The 17949-nt window shown below is 41.0% G+C and overlaps 1 protein-coding gene across 33 annotated transcripts in view; it reads left to right on the forward strand.

Annotated features, from left to right (window-relative positions):
• ABLIM1 (actin binding LIM protein 1) overlaps nt 1-17949 on the forward strand; it is a 280514-nt gene that overhangs the window by 149136 nt on the left and 113429 nt on the right. For all 33 annotated transcript variants that reach the window (XR_012498406.1, XR_012498407.1, XR_012498412.1 and 30 more), the window contains one exon: nt 1209-1343. Coding sequence is in view for 4 of the 33 variants with exons in the window: in XM_074339008.1 (XP_074195109.1) it covers nt 1209-1343 (135 nt within the window). In the remaining 29 variants the exon portion in view is untranslated. Of the gene's footprint in view, nt 1-1208; nt 1344-17949 lie in introns of those variants that run through there.

Consider the following 17949-nt stretch of genomic DNA (forward strand, 5'->3'; position numbering starts at 1 on the left):
GAGAGGGGGAAAAATCATCTTTGTTCTTTGTGTTGGTTGATTAATTTTAGGTTCAGTATTGTCTCATATCACGCTCACATAGCTACTTATGTAATACGTTTTTATATATCACATGGTTCCACCTTCGGGGGACCCAGATCAGAAAATTAACTTAATAGCAAAAAGGGCCTCCGCCTTCTCTGGCTGGAGAAACTGCAACTTGAATGAAGACCCTTGGTTAGCTTCAGGCCACAGGTGTCCTTGCGCTGACGTCTCCCTCAGCCCTCTGGGAAGGGGAGGCTGTAAATCCTATTTCTGCATGGCACTGGCGATATTCTCTGCCGGACATACTCTGGATACTGAGAGAATAGTCCCTGTAAGCCCTATCACATGATTTTAGAGCCTGAATAGACCTTTGAAATCATATCCCAATCCCCTTTGTTTTACAGGAGAGGAAACTGAGGTTCAGAGAGAGTCATGTGGTCCCTAATTCATTTTTTTAAAAAAATACTGCCTGCAGTGTGTGTATCAGGAACTGTGCACATAATAGGAGACTCGTAATAGGCCTCCAGCCAACGGTTAAAGGAGTTGCCAATTAAAATCGGGAATGACTCTGATGTTGTGTCGGCCTTTTGGCTAAGATAAATGTAGGAATGACTCTGGTAGAATAGACGAGAAACTAGCCTGCATTTACTCACTAATCAGTAAATAAACATTTGCTAAATCCTTTGGTGCCTGAGCATTCCGCTGGGTTCTGAGGAGCTAAAGGAAGGAGAAGTGCAAATGGGGAGAAAAATATGAACTTTAAGAAACGGTCCCCATCCTCAAGGAATTTACAGTGCAGTGAACTCCTTGCTGAAAGGTGCTTTCTAAATCAAGATAAAGACATGTTGCAACTATATGTTACAAAACACTGAACCAAACAAGATCATATGTTTCATGACCCAGTTGTATCGTCCTAGAGAAGTTTGGGAGGAAGAAAGAGAACGGCTGGCTCCCAAAGGAACATGCCCAGTGTTTGCCCTACTGGCCTGTTAAAGCCACAACTTTCTTATTTATCTGCGTATCCCCATGATTATGGCATGAGGGGGTGGGACTCAATGCACTTATTGAATCGACATGTGGCTCATTTGGTACAAACATTATGGGGCTACTTCTGCGTGCCTATGATGACCTCTTTTGCAGGAATGCTGTCTGCTCACATAGATCTTTCGTTGCTTTTCTTTCAGTGGCCCACCCTCAAGACCCGCACCACCCGTCCGAGAAGCCCGTCATTCACTGCCATAAGTGCGGAGAGCCCTGCAAGGGTGAAGTGCTTCGGGTCCAGACCAAACATTTCCACATCAAATGTTTCACCTGCAAAGGTATGGTGTGTCCAGCCTCCTGGCTGAGTGGCGTGTCACCATCAGTGCTTGCCTTGGGGTCTGCCCCATCCCCTAACTCTACATTAGGTCACTAGGTGATAAGTGAATGCACTCAAAAGCCCAGGAATCACTCATCTTCCCTAATTTTGGATTGGACTAGACTCAAAGGGGAAACCAAGTCCCCCCAAGACCAATGGTGCACAGGCTTTTGGGTGTTGACTGATGTCCCTGATCCTAGGAGGAGGAACTAATTGTGGAAGAGCAGTGAAAATGCAGTTCTGTGTTTTGTACTTTATATTTCTTTTCCTCAGAAATGGAAGACTCCTACCACAAAGCCACCTTGTCCCAACAGCCATTATTTATAGGAGGGCTGGAAAACTTGTAATATTGAGGTGCTTAGTCACTCGTTCCTGTCGGACATGTGTGTGTGTGTGTTATTGAGAAATAAGAATTAAGCCAGAGCACTTGGAAGACCTCCAAGCATAAAAATACCTCCCATCCAAGAAGCTACCAATTTGAGGTTGATTTCCATTAACAAGCGTCCCTTCTGGAGTTTATAACTGTTGGCATCTCGGTTTGAAATAAGCTGACCTGTTATCCTGGAGCCAGGGCCTGGCTGAGTGAGGAAAAAAAAGAGAGTAGTTTCTGTGTGTTTACTTGAGAAATAGGTTACTTGAGCTGATGGCATGTCTGAGGAGCTCAGGGTGGGGTTGAGGGAGGGAAGAAGAGAGATGGATGAGGGACGAGACTATGAGCCTGCTGTGTAGCTTTCCTCGGTGCTCTGCACATGGTACCCACCCTCATGCCTGGAAATCGTGTTTTATTTTAAGTCTCTGAGGGTTCAAAGGCTTAGCATTGCCATCTTAAGCCATCCATCCACGACCACAGGGGCTGTCAAATAGACTCCAGGCGTCCTAGACACCCTCAAGTACATGAAAAAAAGGAGGGGTAGAGCTTTTATGATGTCCATGGCTCTTTCCTTCACTGAGCATAAACTTTTCAGGAGAAAGATCACTAGTGTATAGGTCGGGTGAGAAGATGTAAGAGGAAGGGCAGGCATAAGCTTAAATCCCATTGAGCATGATACAAATTACAAAGGCCATCATGTTTATTTTGCCCCTCTGAGTAAGTACAATAAATGCCCAGTCTTCAGACAACCCAAGCTGGTCATCAGGAAACATCAGCATCACAGACAGGGTACTGACTGCTCTGCGACTCTGTGTGGCTTGAGTCCGGCCACTGCCACTAAGCAGCTCTGTGAACTCAGACAAGTTACCTGTGTTTCTATGGTTCCGCATCTTTGGCAAATAAAGAGACTAGGCTAGACTGTGTGGTATTTAAACCTCCCCAGGTCTGAGGTTTGCACATTCCACAAACATACACCCATCGATATGTGTAACATAGAGCCCAGAGGTACTTCATGGGAGCCTCTTAGGTAGCATGTCAGAGAAAAAGCATTTTCTGATTACGTCCAGTTTGGCTAACTTGGAGTCAGGCATTCTATTTGGTTTGAGTTTTTTGTTCATAAATTTCCCGAGACATGGCTCCAGGGGGAAATTCAGTGTGAAATAAATACAATCTGTAAATGGTTGCAGCCCTGTATGCATTTTGTGTTTCTGTTGAAAGTACAAAGTGTTGGTGTCAGGTGTGGGTCATCACTCTTCACCACAGCAGGGTATAGAAGACATATTCATTTAGCCCCTGTGGGGTGGAAGCTTCCTTGCTTATTTTCTCTTCTAGTTTAAATTCAATGACTGAGTGTAAGTTCAAGGACTTATTTATGTTGGAAAGTTGTACCATATACTCTGTTTCATGCTATCAATGTGTACCGGAAAAGTTGAATTTTTGCATAAATTGCATCGTAGTTTGAGAGCACTTATAGTAGGAATTATTTTTAATTTAACAAAACTTTACTAAAAGAAATGTCATCTATTCTTGTAAATTTGTATTTTGTCATATTTAATCTGTCAATGTCTACTGTCTGATGTCTTCAGTTTCTGGGCCACCCCTTTCTTTAATATCCAGAGAAGGTGATTTAAGTTCCTCATACCTTCTATTCTAGCAAGTTCATGCCTTTTCCCAAAGATTCTAGAGCACTGATGTCCAACAGAAATATGATATGAGCCATATATGTAATTCTAAATTTTCTAATAGCTATATTAAAAAGTAAAAAGGGACAGGTGTAGTCCACTTTCATAGTATATTTTATGTATCACTACATACCCAACATATTACCATTTCAGCATATAATTAATATAAAAAGTTTTGAAATGTTTGGCATTCTTTATGATTTTTTTCAGCGCACCTCAGTTTGGCATAGTCACATGCCAGGTGTTTGATAGTCACATGTAGTGAGTGGCCACAGCATAGGACAGCAGTGTTCTGGAGATTCCTCGTGATTTTCATTCTTGTGGGTCTCTCTGGCTCCAAATTTCCTCCAGCACTGAATTCTTGGTCTTTTGCATTGCTTCACCTGACGCTGAACACGGCTTCTCTTCCTCCTTTTCCCAAAGTGTCACTAACACAGGCAGCTATTTTGAGCACAATTTAGTGAAGGTTTGGGGTAATAGAGGGAAGTTATAGCACAGAATAGGCGACAACTGCTCTAATTTTCTCAGGCCATGTCCAGCAGAAGAAATTTCTCATTGGCCAGGACTCTTTCTCTTTCTTTCTTTCTTTCTTTCTTTCTTTCTTTCTTTCTTTCTTTCTTTCTTTCTTTCTTTCTTTCTTTCTTTCTCTTTTTAAACTAATGGATTTTAATTTTTAGAGCAGGTTTAGGTTTACAGGAAAATCGAGCAGAAAGCACAGACCAGGGCCATTTCTCATACTTAATGCAAAACCTCACCTGCCACCATGTTAGCAGGGCTTCCTCTGTCTACAAAGACCCTTCTCCCCTCTGTCCCAAGGACCCCAGTTTCCTTCTCCCTCACTGTCAGATCCGGACTCTAAATTTCCCCAGGGTTTCTACTCTGTAAGTCTACCAGGATGGTTTCCCCCAAGAAACAAGTCTTCCCTTCAAAGAATGCAATCTTCCTTCTAGCCTAAGTGTCCGGCTAAGTCTTAAAACATCTCTTTTTGTTTTCTTCCTGTTACAGCTAAAGTAGAGGTGTCATGCTCAGATAGTGACCTAGTGTCCTAGTGTCCTGCGACAGAGGATTTAGGGTGGAGAGCACTTGCTAAAACAAGCCTGGGCTTTTGGTCCCAGCTGGCTAAGTACAAAGAAGGAAACTGTGGGTTCTGACTGTGATTAGGGGTCCAGCCAGAACCCTCTTCCCTCCCAGCCTGCTCTCCTTCACACACATACCATGTTGCCAAAGCCTCATAGTTCTTGAATGGTACCAGGGGTTGCTCTCCACAATTAGAAAGTCCTAAAATGCAAATACCTGTGAGAATAAAAAGCAGAGATGAATTCTTTTACTAAGAATGGGTTCTGCAAGGGGAAGGAAAAGAGTATCTATCTTACACAAGAGCTAGACAAACACAAAGGTGGGAAGGGGTTGGTGCAGAGGAATAAGAGTTCATAGCACAAACTGAAACCAGTGACCAGACCATGACTTCACAGATTTAGCTGCAATCAGGATCAGAGTCGGTGATCAGGAATTTTGCTGGTAAATCCATCTCACTTCCTGAAATGTCTGACAACTTAGGATCTGATGGTCCAGGGGTCATTTATTCAATTAGTAAATGTTAATTGAACACATACTCTATGCAAGATACTATGCTAAGTGATGAGAATAGAAAAAGACAGCACACCACGTTTGTCCTCAAAGAACTCATGAGGGATTTCAAGAGACATATAAATAAGCAGTATTTATGGTACTGACTCACAAGTGCTGTGATGGAGAGACGTATAACATGCAGACTTCCGTATGGGAGATAAAGTGGAAATCAGGTAAGGTAGCAGCAGGTGTGATGGAGAATATAGGACAGAGTTAAGAGACATTCAAGTTAAGCTTGATAGGATTTGATGACTATATGTGAGGAGTGAATTAGAATCTAGGTTTCCATTTGGACTGCCTGGTAGGTAGACGGTTGCCACCAACTGAGGAAATAGGGGAGCACTAGACAGGCAGTGCTGGGAAAGAGTTCAGTTTGGGATCCACTGAGGCTGAATACACATGGTACATCCAGAGTTGAGTAGGCTTGGCCGTCAAGAGGTGCTACATTAGGAAGAAGGATTTGAAAGTATTTGGCATCTAGGCAATGGCTGAAGTTATATGATTGCGTGTGAAATTTCCCTGGGGAAGGGCAAAAGATGGGAACTGAACAATAAAGAATGTCAGTGGCGGTGCGGCCGGTTAGCTCAGTCGGTTAGAACGTGGTGCTGATAACACCAAGGTTGCTGGTTCCATCCCTGCGTGGGCCATTGTGAGCTGTGCCCTCATTAAAAAAAAAAAAAAAGAAAAAAGAAACTTCAGTGGTGGTAGAAGAGGGTAAATGGGGTCAAATCAAAATATATGGTGATGGAAGAAGAACTGTCTCTGGGTGGCAAACACACAATGTAATATATAGATGATGTATTATAGAACTGTACACTTGAAAGCTATGTAATTTTACTAACCATTGGCACCCCAATAAATTTTAATTAAAAAAAAATAAAAAGAATGTCAATATCTGAAGGAAGTAGAACCTAATTCCCATTGTAACCTTGGAAAATGTACCCATCTAGTAATGAGATGAGGAAAGTGGTTTAATTAATGGAGGGATTATATAGCTAAAAGAAAAGGCGATCCCAGAAGCTTCTGTTATTCTTTATAATAGCTCAATGGGAGTAAAATATATCTCCAGAGTTCTGGATGGAGCTGTTCTTCATCTTCAGTGCTCAGTAGCTTTGTTTTTCATCCTTGCCCCTTAGTGGCAATCATCCCACTAATTTAAAGGAATTTTTTGTTTTTGTTTTTGTTTTTTATTAAATTTATTAGGGTGACAATTGTTAGCAAAATTACATAGATTTCAGGTGTACAATTCTGTATTACATCATCTGTAAATCCCATTGTGTGTTCATCACCCAGAGTCAGTTCTCCTTCCATCACCATATATTTGATCCCCCTTACCTCATCTCCCACCCCCACCCCCACCCCCCTTACCTAAAGGAGTTTTTTAGTGCTATCCATTCATGCTATGATATTGTTCCAGTGATGTGATACTTTTTTAATGCATCACCTTGTCTTTATCATGGTTGTATTGCATGCTCTCTGAGAGAATAAGAAACCTGAAAACAAATGACAGGCATTCGTCTCAACTTGGATGTAGGCATGTTGGTACTTGTGCCGGTTTCTTCCATGGAGGAATGACTTCTAACAAGGGAAAAACTATAAATGTCTGTCACTTCTAAGTATTTCTTTAAGTGTGAATTACCGTTCAATTCAATTCAATATATATTATATATTGTTTATTATAGTGATGCATTTTATTGTTTGTTAGAATTAATTGTTTATCTTGAGTATTTTTTCTGGATAATGTACTAGATCCATTTTTTTTCTGCCAGAAAGTTCTAGAGCACTTAGAAAAGACCAGAGAATCAAGAAGGACTGTCTAGCCAAATTTTCTATTTTTAATGAGCCTTTCACGGACTATCCTGTATAAGATTTCAACTACATCTCTCCCTGCTTTGTCTTTTTGTTAACACTTGCCATTATTTGACATACTTGATTCATTTATATTTATCCTCTATGGGAGAGTAAGCTTCTTGAAAGCAGAGATTTTTGTCTGTTTGGTTCACTAACTAGATACCTGGTGCCTGAAACAATGAATGACATGGTCGGTGTTCAATAAGGTGAATGAATGAATAAACAATAAGCATCTATTTCTTTGGAACATGAATATTAGTAAATGTTTCCAATGGTATAACTAGTCTATGGTATAACTAGTACTTGCTATGATCTATGTCCTCAAATGTGTACTAGACAGGAACACAATCCTCTGAAAAGAAAGAGTGTAAAAGCTATCCCTGATTACACAGAGCTACATGTCGGCCTGGCAGATATAACAGATAGGAGAACTGTGCTGGAGATACATTCAGGCAGCTCTTAGCTAAGCTGCTTCTGTTACTTCGTTTTTTATGCTGGTTTAGACCCTTCACTTTGTCATCTGGACTTGGCAGACCAGATGTGGGGTAGTTGGGGGATCCAATAGAAAATTGATAAAACTCCAGTAAAAAGGAAGTAGTTCCTTACAAGTATGTCCCCTAAGAGTTGAGCTCAGGCTTTTACTACATTGTTAGAGAATCTTAGTCATTTGTAAGTTGATTTAAAAGGCAGAATTAACCAGGGTAAAAGAAAAATAAGTGTGACACAAATATGCTCCCGTCTCCTAGCAAATGAGAAACCACTTTCATGCCATCTTTTGTTTATGAAAAGATAATCCTGAATATTTCTTTTAAATTTTGTAACATGTTAAAATGTTACCTAGTCAAATAAATACAATTTAGATATTTTAAATAGTTAAGGTTTTTAATTCCAAGGAGGAACAGAATAAAGGCTGATAAGTTCTCCTAAATACACTGCTTAATAATTTTTACTCTTGTTTGGAAATAGTTATCCATGGGTCTCTTGTGAGCAGAGGCACTGGTAGCTTTTTGTTCTGAATTATCTTTTCAGTGATGTTTGAACAGCAAACAGCCTTAAAAGATAGAGCTAGTGTTTCCCACCAAAGTGGACGGCCGATTCGTTCGCTGTCTACTAGTATAAAGATAAGATCTACCTCTGGAACAAAGGCTGGACAGGTTTGCTTGCAGTTCATCATAAAAGATGGGGGTTTCCTAAGCTTGGGGTCCCTGAGCTGTGACACAAACCCACTACAAGTGCAACATCCAGCCAGACTTGCATCTTTTGCCTCTGGGGGACTTGAGGGACATGGGGAACCACTCCCAAATATGAAGCTCGTGGTACCTGTTGTTTTGTGAGTAATAAACTCTTTTGCTTCTGACCCAGGAGTTTCATGTCTTCTGCCAGCATTCATAAACCTAGGACCAGCTAACTTGTTAGTTTGCAAGTAAAAGCTCAGCTTCTCTACAGTTCTTGACAACTCTAAGTTTATGTCCATGAAAGCTTATTTCTTGCTGAAGTTCACCCAACTCAATCACGAAAGAACTAATTTTCTACGAAAATGATTTGTTGCGACAAAGGTTATGGGAGTGTTTACACTATAGAGGAGTGTAACATTTTTTAAGCAAGTATTTAACCAGTCATATTGCTGGTTCTCTTTGTCTCCTATGAGTGCCCTATGCTCAGACCCCATCTCTATATCCACTTTTTAGTGCCCTCATCCAGTCTCGTGGTTTAAGTATTATCTGTACTCTGATGATTACCAACTCTATACCTCTCCCCTACAATCCTGACTGGTCTCTTCAAAGCCTTCTCAGTACCTGCAGCAGGCATTTCAGACCAAACTCCTCATTACTAGCACCATCCCCACGCCTAACCTTCTTCTTCTCCAGTCTTTTAATTTCAGCAGCTGTCAAGACCTTTTTCCCAGTTGCTCAGGCTAAAACCCTTGGAGTCCTTCTCAACTCCTCTTTTTCTTTCACATGCCGCAAGTAATCCACCAACAAATCCTGTCAGCCCTATCTTCATTGTATGTACAAAATCTGACCATTTATCACTATCCCACAGATATCACCCTGCTTCAAGCCACCATCGTGTCTTACCTGGATCAATAATTTTGTCAGGTCTCCCTGCATCTGTCTTTGTACCCCACTGCAGTTTATTCTCTATGCAATAGCCAAGGTGACCCTTAAAAAAAAGGTAGATCCTGTCACTTTTCCAAAGAATATCCTAGTCTTTCAGCATGAAATCCAAAGACCTTGATTTGATTTTCAAGGCCCCTCCCCGCTATCCCTCCACTATTCACCCCTGGCTTGCTCTGCTGAGCTCCACGGCCTGCTCGATCATTCTTAAACCAAGCACCGAAGAGCCTTAGGACATTTGCACTTACTGTTCCTTTTTATCTGGATATGTGCCTGGTGCCCTCCCTCATCTTCTTTGGGTCTCTTCTCGTGTCACTTATCAGTGAGGTCATCTTTTGACACCATCTGATATGTACAGATGTGTATGTGTGTATCTGTGTATATATAAATACATATATTTATATACAGTTTAAATTGTGTATGGTTTATTTGTTTGTTCATTGCCTATCTCCCTTCACTAAAATGTAGGCACCAATAGGGCAGGAAGTTTGTATCAACAGTCCTAAGAAAAAAGCCTAGCTTCCCGTAGACAGTCAATACTTGTTAACTGAATAAATGAAAGGTTTATCATTGAGTGGTACACTACTTATAGATCATTATTTCCAAAATATTAAATTCAGGTCACTAAGACTTGATTTCAATTAATGTCTATCTATGTGCGAGAAGAAAGAACTTGACTTTTGTGGTTCCCAGACAAAAAATTTCTCACACAGCGAAAAAGTTATTTCAATCCGTTTTTCAATCCATCTTATTTCATGAAGCAGAAGGTCTTTATAACAAAGAGAAAACAGCTTCCAGGCCCAATGCCTTGATCAAGCAATGGTATCAAAGCTCAAATTTAATTATACTGTTTATGGTTTATTTCTATAGATTCTGTATATATATATATAGGGGAAGTGACACTGAAGTTTTGATTTACAGTTGTGGTATACATTTGCCTTTTGAAATAATTGTACTTAATAGAAGTGATTTTTAAAAAAAGTAGGAAACAAAATAGGTAGATCAAAATGATGGCCAATGATAATGAAGGTGGCACATGAGTGAAATTGGGAAAGTTTAGGAAATGCAGATGCTGATGGTGTGTCGCAGACACTGAACCTGCCAGCACCTTGATCTTGGATTTCCCAGCCTCTAGAACTATGTGAAATAAATCTCTGTTGTTTATGAACCACCCCAATCTATGGTATTTGGTTATAGCAGCCCGAATGGACTGAGGATGCTAATAAGATGTCCAAATAATCACACAAGTATGATTTACCAACTGTGATTGGTGGAATAATGGGATAATAAAAAGCTGCGTGAACAAGGTGGGCTTGCAGCAGGAGAACCTCCATGGGTTTGTGGTGGGAAGAAGGGCAGGTGGTCGGGAAAGCCCCTCCCCCCACCTCTTCAGGAAGAGAAGCTTGAGTTGACAAAGGATGAAAATACAGTCTCTTAATTTTAATGACAAAAGTCAACTAAATGGACTTCATTATTCCAAAAAGCAGATTTGCATTTTTTTCTTCCTAAAATTCACTTAATTTTTGCACAAATCAACCTGGGACTATTGACCCTTGATGGCCTTTAAATCTTTACCATGTGAAAAGTTTATAGAGCATCTATCATCTGTCCATTCACTGCTAGGCCATGGAGGGTTGGAAGGTCTATAGGACACGGTACCAATCTCTGAAAAACCTATGATGTGGTGGCCAGCAGTGTGCTGGCTAGTGGAACCGTTGCTGGTCGCAGGACAAGTGGACACGAGTGGTCAGAGGCTGCAGTGTCCACCTAGAGCTCAGTGGTCTGGGGCTGTTGCCAAGGAAGGGGCAAGATATGACAAAGCATGGATGCTCCAGAAAATTCTAATAACCTTCCCAGGACTAAAAAGTGTGGTCTGGAGGAGGGGCTGCTTTGTTCAAGACAATGGGTGGTGACGACAGGGGTGTGGCTGGAGCTGACATTGGCCTTCATTTGGGCAAACAGCTTTCTACCAAAACTGAATAGGACCGTGATGTTCCCATTGTCATTTGAAAGATGGCATTTTAAGCTTTAATTATAGTAACTTTATTCCTTTTCAAAAATGGAACTTAGTGTTTTATGTTATTTATAGCCACATCATTTGAAAAAAGAATTCTGAATATTGGGTGCCTGTGGAAAATGTTTTAAATCAGGTCATGTAAACTCTTCACTCAAGGTAGCGTTGCATTGGCAGAAATCCTCACGGAAAATTATGCTTTAATAGAGACTGTTGCCACTTAGCAATGTGAATCTTAACTAGTATGTGTTAGAAAGTGTGGAAAATGCTACCTGTAGATAGCTGTTAAAAATCCCTTGGCCTCTATAACGTACAGTCCATCAAGAGAGCCCATGAACGTCAAAATGATTTTTTAAGTGTTTATCTCAAACTATTGGAAGGTTTAAGTTACCGCATCTATTGGTGTCAATGAATTATACTATGTTTTTCAAGAACTAGTCTTGAAAGATCAGGTTCTGTGCAGGGGCCTGGGGAAAGCATCCCTTCTCCAAGATCACTTTCCATTTTTGCCATCTTAAGGTTTGTAAGATGTTTACCAGGTCTGGATCATTCCATGTAGAATGTGTGCATTTATAAAATGCGAGGATTTTTATGGAATAAATTGGATGAAATTTGGGGGGTGGAGGGGTTGAATGTAAGATTAAGAGTTTTCTGTGTTCAGATGGTTTTTTAAAAGTAAAATTGTGTTACCTGATTTATATGTTATAAGAGCCCTTTCTGTTTATATCTCATTTCCAAAATGGAACTTTAGAAAGTGGTAAAATGGTGAATTTGATGTTCTTTTCATTGCAACATAATCCCTGTGATTTATTTGACTTCAATATATAGGTCAGGAAAGTGACATTAACATGTTGTCCTTATCCAAAAGGATAAGCGCACTTGCTATTTTGAATAGAATATTTACGCTATCATAAATATTTCCTAACCATAGATGTGGTACAGTCTCTTTCAGAAGCCTGTTCTCATTTGTAATCACCTCTAAGGTGATAGCAGTAAGCTTATCTAACCCCTGTCTCTTGGTATATGTAGAACAAACTTTCCCCCATTTTTGTCCTCCTTAGATGGAAAAGAGCTGATTATCGATTTCCTTAAAATAACCCACTGTAGACTTGAAGACCATAATTACCCTGGCCTCTTTTTCTGTGGTCTAATCCCAATTCCGTCTACTTTTCTTTTTCTTAAGTGTTCTCTCCGAGCCCTTTAATTATTCTGTTGCTACCCTGTGATCCCATTTTTGTTCCTTTTCATGCACTTTCAACCGTAAAGCACTTCACCAGTCGCAGTCTTAGTCTCTGTAATCGGCCTTCTTGGTATTGCTGACCACAACATAGAGCATTGTGGGAGCCGACACACCCACTTGTGAATTGCAATGGTCTCTTGAGTTGTGGAGTTGTTGAGTTGCAGTCAGTTTCAGTGGCTAAGGAAGCTCAGAGTCTTAAAAGACTGGAGAAGTTGGGAGGGGGTAGAGTTACTATCTTGGCACCACTATCTTGATGCCAATTAGGGACTTTCTGAAGCAAAGACAGGATTACTGGCTCGAAGTCATGCCTAACAGCCCTTTCCTTGTGCTGTGCCAAAGGAACTTAGCCCCACCCGCACTGTCCAGACACCAGCCTGGTCTAAAGCAATATGGAATTGGGAAAGGGACAATGATTTGCCATCTCTCTAAGTATTGTGGAAGATATAAAATAGCACAGGAAGCGGTCTCTGCCTTTAGTAAACTTGCATGGAGATGAGAAAATCACAATGGCAATATAAGGTACAAAGCAACGTATATGAAGTATGAGTCAAGTGTCAACAAGTGTTCTGAACCCTGAGGAATCGGAGCTGGGAGGAACTGGAAGACACTGTCAGCTCCATCAGGGGGTCAAACCTGAGTGAAGCCAGGGAGATGGAGTAGGGCTGGCATTGGCAGGAGGTGACAGGAGGTGTCCATCTGGCAGGGGTGTGGGAGGGTCAGGTTGACTGGAGTAAAGTACTGGGTTCGTGAAAGGTGACATGGACATCTGGAAGATGTGGGGCGTTCTATGCAAGGGCAAAGCATCTGGCAGAGTGGAGCAGGAGAGCCACTTGATAAAAGTGGTCTCTTATTTGGAGGTGTGGAGGGGAGAAACTAGAGGAAAAGAGCCCATCAGGAGGGTCAGTAGACCCCATGCTGACCCTCTGGTGTCTGGTGGAAACAGCAAAGCATGTGTGTCTTCATCTGTTTTCCCAGGGTCAGCATATAGACACACATGTAATTCTCACTGAAGCTGTCTCCTTGGTGCCTAGAAGTTCATAAAAGGCAAAGATGCATGACCCAGCTCTTTCTGGGGACTGAAAGGAGGAAAGAGGTTGGAGAGAATATAGATCTTAATAAAATTTACCCGTGGGCCGAACATTCAAACATGTGGCTGGTTTGAGATAGGCTTACCTGGGTGAGCCAGGTCCTATGAAGCATGGCCGGCCTTTCATTCCTCCCTTGTACACATGTTCAGCCTGTATGCCTGACAGTTCTGATGAGTACAGTAATCTATGCTAGCACGGGAGGATTTCATACTTGTTTTGTGCTATGGGTCAAATCGTAGATGGCAAAAAAACAAGGTACATTGAGGGAGAGATATTATTCTGGGTTATTTGATCTGGTTATATATACTTGTTTGCACAGGAAGTTTTACTAGTGTTAAAAACAAACTTACTACATACTTAGTCAAAGATTTTATTAACAAAAGAGATTCCAAAATGATTCCCTTCCAACCAATTCTCTTTACTTAATGTAAATTCAAACTCTGAATTAAATACAACCGTTGCTTTGGGGGCCCATTTTTGCCATCTGGTTGGACTTCTAAATATCTTCTTTCCCAGAAATGATCATTGATTTTGATGGGCATTTAGAAGTTAATGTGAAAAACTGTTTCAATATGTTTTTTGAGGGTTAGCGTTTGCTTCTAGGATGATGCATTAGCAAATAGTTATTCCTGGTAGGAAGCTGCCCCCTCACATTATTGTTTATGAGTCTCTGTTCAGCTATTCTGAGCTCTGAGCTTCAGCCTGGAGTATACTTTTGAGCTTCCGTGCGTGATACTTTCAAACACACTGCTCTGGGTTTCAGAGCAAGAACTGATTCAGTGAGACACACACCATCATGGAATGTTTGGTGGTTTGGGAAGATACTATGTCAAACTCCACCTTTGTATTTTCTATGAAGAAAGGGTTTGAGGAAATAAATAGAATAACATCTCGGATGAAATAAAATTCTTTACAATTTAGTTGGAGTAGAGCGCGGAAGAAGAGAATGGAAAGTGTTTGGGGGTCACAGTGCTGGTCTGCCAGTGAGTTCCACAGTCTGCGTCTATCCCCCTCCCCACTGCATGCCCCACCCCACTCCATGCCCCACCCCTAGGAGGAGGCAGGGATGGTGCTGGCCCAGGCAGAGCACAGCAAGGTTTTGACTGGCCTATCGGGAAGGGAGCCCTTCTAAAGCACATGGCCTGATCATAAGCAATGAGCCAGGGTAACCCAGGTCCCAGGCATGCAGGACTTCCACTTCTCTGGGGCAAGTTCAAAGGCCTCCTTGTGCCCTGCGATGGGCTGACCAGCTGGCATTGTGCCGGATCAAAACACCAGCACCTGCCCAAGAAAAGAGAAGACAGGACCCACCCAAGGCTTCTGGCCCCCAATTAAAATCTTGTGTTGCTCAAAACTAAATTGAAAACATAGATCACGTTTGCTTACCACCCCTCCCTCTCTTGCTGGTATGAATTGATTAAAACACAAATGAGAGCAGCAACTCGGCAGAGATGTTCAGTCTACTGATGTAAGGGAAGAAAATGTCTTTCGCATTTTACCCCCAAACCCACCTTTGGGCAGAGTTTCAAGTAGTACCTATTCTCCTAAATTTGCGGCAATGTGAACTAATTGACAGGCAGACGGAATGTCGCTGAGATGAATTCAGTTGCAACATGAAATGTTCACCACTGTTTTTAGAAGGTGGAGGAAATAGTTGCTACTGCAGCCCTGTTCACACCACTAAAATACTGTTCTGTGTTCACCCTTATTTGACGCCTCCATACTTTGTTCCCCTCCTGTTCTATGGTATTTTTACAACAGGCCAGCTCCTGTTTTTTCTAAGATTTTTAAATGTTCCTGTTTCTAATTTCACAACTTTATATAAAATCACAGATGTGCATATTCCTACTTACCTAGTTAATAGTATTTGGTTTGCTGTTTGTAGCCATGCCTCAGTGATGGCAAAACAGCTAGATTCAGAGAGGCCTGGAACGGGGCATGTTTTACATAATTGATCGTTGAGAAGAAAGCGAGTCATCTCTTTCACTGGCAGCTCTATCTTTTTTTTTTTAATGAAAGGAATCTATGTTTTTCCCTGGGCATATGTTAACTTTCAAAGAAAGCAAAGACAAATAGAGCATCCAAAGTTGAAAATCTAAATATGTTTAAAGATCTACTGACGTTTGTTTGACCTTACTAAATGAGACTGTGTGATCACTTAACTGTGAAAGTTTTGCTTTGTGCCATCAGTTAAAAATATTTGCTAAGCTGTTAATATAAAACAGACCGAAGCTTGAAAAATGTTTTAAATGTTCACCATTAGATATTTTTCAATAAAAAGAATAACCCCTTTGTCAAAGTGTAATTTTCAAAAGTTAAATATACGACACTCATACAAATATAGAATGAACATGTATCAAAGAGTTATTCAACTCATTAATGAGGGAGCCAGTAGGTTGTTAAAAGCTGGTTCAGAGAAGAACCAAAGAAATCGGTTATAAAGATTTTCTGGCTTTCAGGAAAGGATGTCAGGATAAGACGCCAGGCTTAGCTATAAACTGATTAGCAGTCAGTGTAGTAAAACAGGTCAGAAATCATCTGCATGTCAACTGGGCAAGAATCTACAAGTTACTATTCACTTTCAAAGTCTGGGCTTTTAATCAATAGTGAAGAGTTTGTCAAACACAGATCCAGTCCCCTGGGTAAGGAAATAATCCTGTGTGAGCTGTTAATACTCTGACACTGAAGACAATGCTTCTCTCCCTTACTTTGTTTACAAGTTTTGGATAATTTTTCTTTCTTTCTTTGTTTTTCAATTAAGTGTGTTTTTCCAGGACCCATCAGCTCCAAGTTGTTTCAATCTAGTCGTAGGGATGCAGCTCACAGTGGCCCATGCGGGGATCGAACCGGCAACCTTGGTGTTATGAGCACCGCGCTCTAAACAACTGAGCTAACTGGCCGCCCCTGCATAACTTTTCTTAATATCTTATTATTAAAGTGAGATTCCACTTATATCAGATACCTAAAGTAGTCAGATTCATAGAGGCAAAAAGAAGAATGGTGTTTCCCAGGGGTTGGGGGAAGGAGCAATGTACCCATTATTGTTTAATGGGCACAGAGTTTCAGTTTTGCAAGATGAACGATGTTCTGTGGATGGATGGTGGTGATGGTTGCACAACAATGTGAATGTCCTTAATGCCACTAAACTATACACTCAAAATTGGTTAAAATGGTAAATTTTGTTTATTTTAACAGTTAAGCATTTTTACAAAGTGAGCTGATACATAGGTATATGAAGAAAAATTAATTCTTCATCCTCTCGAGACAACCAATTTAAATAACTCTCTGTTTGTGTTACCTCATTTTTCCTTGTTCTGCTTGTAAAATCATAAGCAGACTTTTTAAAAATAGGATTATTAAAATTCTTTACTCTGTGACATTTGTTCTTTTTACTTAACAATATATCACAGACAGGCCTCTGGATCGTAAATATTGATCCAAGCTACTCTTTTTAATAGCAGCTCCATAGGCTGGACATACTGTAATTTATTTCGCTATCACTCTACTGATAGAAATGCAGGTTGGTTCCAGGTTATTGGGTGTGATTTTCTTTTTTCTTTTTCTTTTCTTTCTTTCTTTCTTTTTTTTTTTTTTTCCAATACAATACTTCGCCAATAAAGTCCTTTGTCATTTTCTGGGAAAATAAGATATGTACATAGAAGACTATTGAAGAAAAATCTCTAAGGTGTTCTGTGACCCCCAGGATTGTATCTATTGCTGTTAAAGGAGTTTGCAGTTGGAGTAAAGGGGAGTCCACACTTGCATTCCTTCCGCCCACCGGACACATTTGGTAAGGAAGAAGCAGGTGTGAGAACAGTGGGGACACTGGCAGGTTGGAGGAGGCAGCAGGTGACGAATGATCTGTTTTCCAGGTGGTATGATCACGGTAGTATTTATAGGGTGGTCATTTTCGGGCCTGGTGGACTCAGGCCATCATCTTTGGTTACTTGATTGTAAATTGCAAAAAGGGAGGTCATAGCTGTGGAGTGTTGAGCTAAACAAAGACTGAGGAAACGATAGTGGAAAGCTTGTTTGTCGGTTCTTTGTCACCTTGAATGTCTTTAACAGTTGGCGGTTAGTAAAGACTGCTGACTGAAGGTGGGGGAGCAGTTCCCCCACTCAGAGTCTTGCTATAATCAATACTAGTTCATCCAGGTGGATTGATGAGTCATGGGAACTAATCAGAGGAACGCTGGAAGAGTTTTAGTAGGTCCTTAGGCAAGCAATTTAGTAATCGCATGCACTTCCTTCCAACCCCACCTGAGTGCCTATTCCAGAAGCTTGGGGAAATAATCAAGAAGAATGCTGAATTCTTTGCCTAGGACCCTTAATGGTATAGGAGTCACCTAGCCTTGGGAATTGAGAAGTTAAGATTGGAGGTTTCCAGCTTTGGCTGTTTCTCCCCACTCCTGTGGCAGTGGAAAATCTTTACTCTCAGGGGCTGCCTTAGGCTCTGTTTTGGGACAAGTTGCTTTGTCCTCCTCTGGTCTTGTCTGAACACATAGGACAGACCAAAGCCCCTGGAATCCCAGGACCTTCTCCTTTGAACTATCTCCATGATCCACAGCTGCACAGTT

Source organism: Rhinolophus sinicus, linkage group LG07, assembly GCF_036562045.2.
Source record: "Rhinolophus sinicus isolate RSC01 linkage group LG07, ASM3656204v1, whole genome shotgun sequence".
Classification (NCBI taxonomy): Eukaryota; Metazoa; Chordata; class Mammalia; order Chiroptera; family Rhinolophidae; genus Rhinolophus; species Rhinolophus sinicus.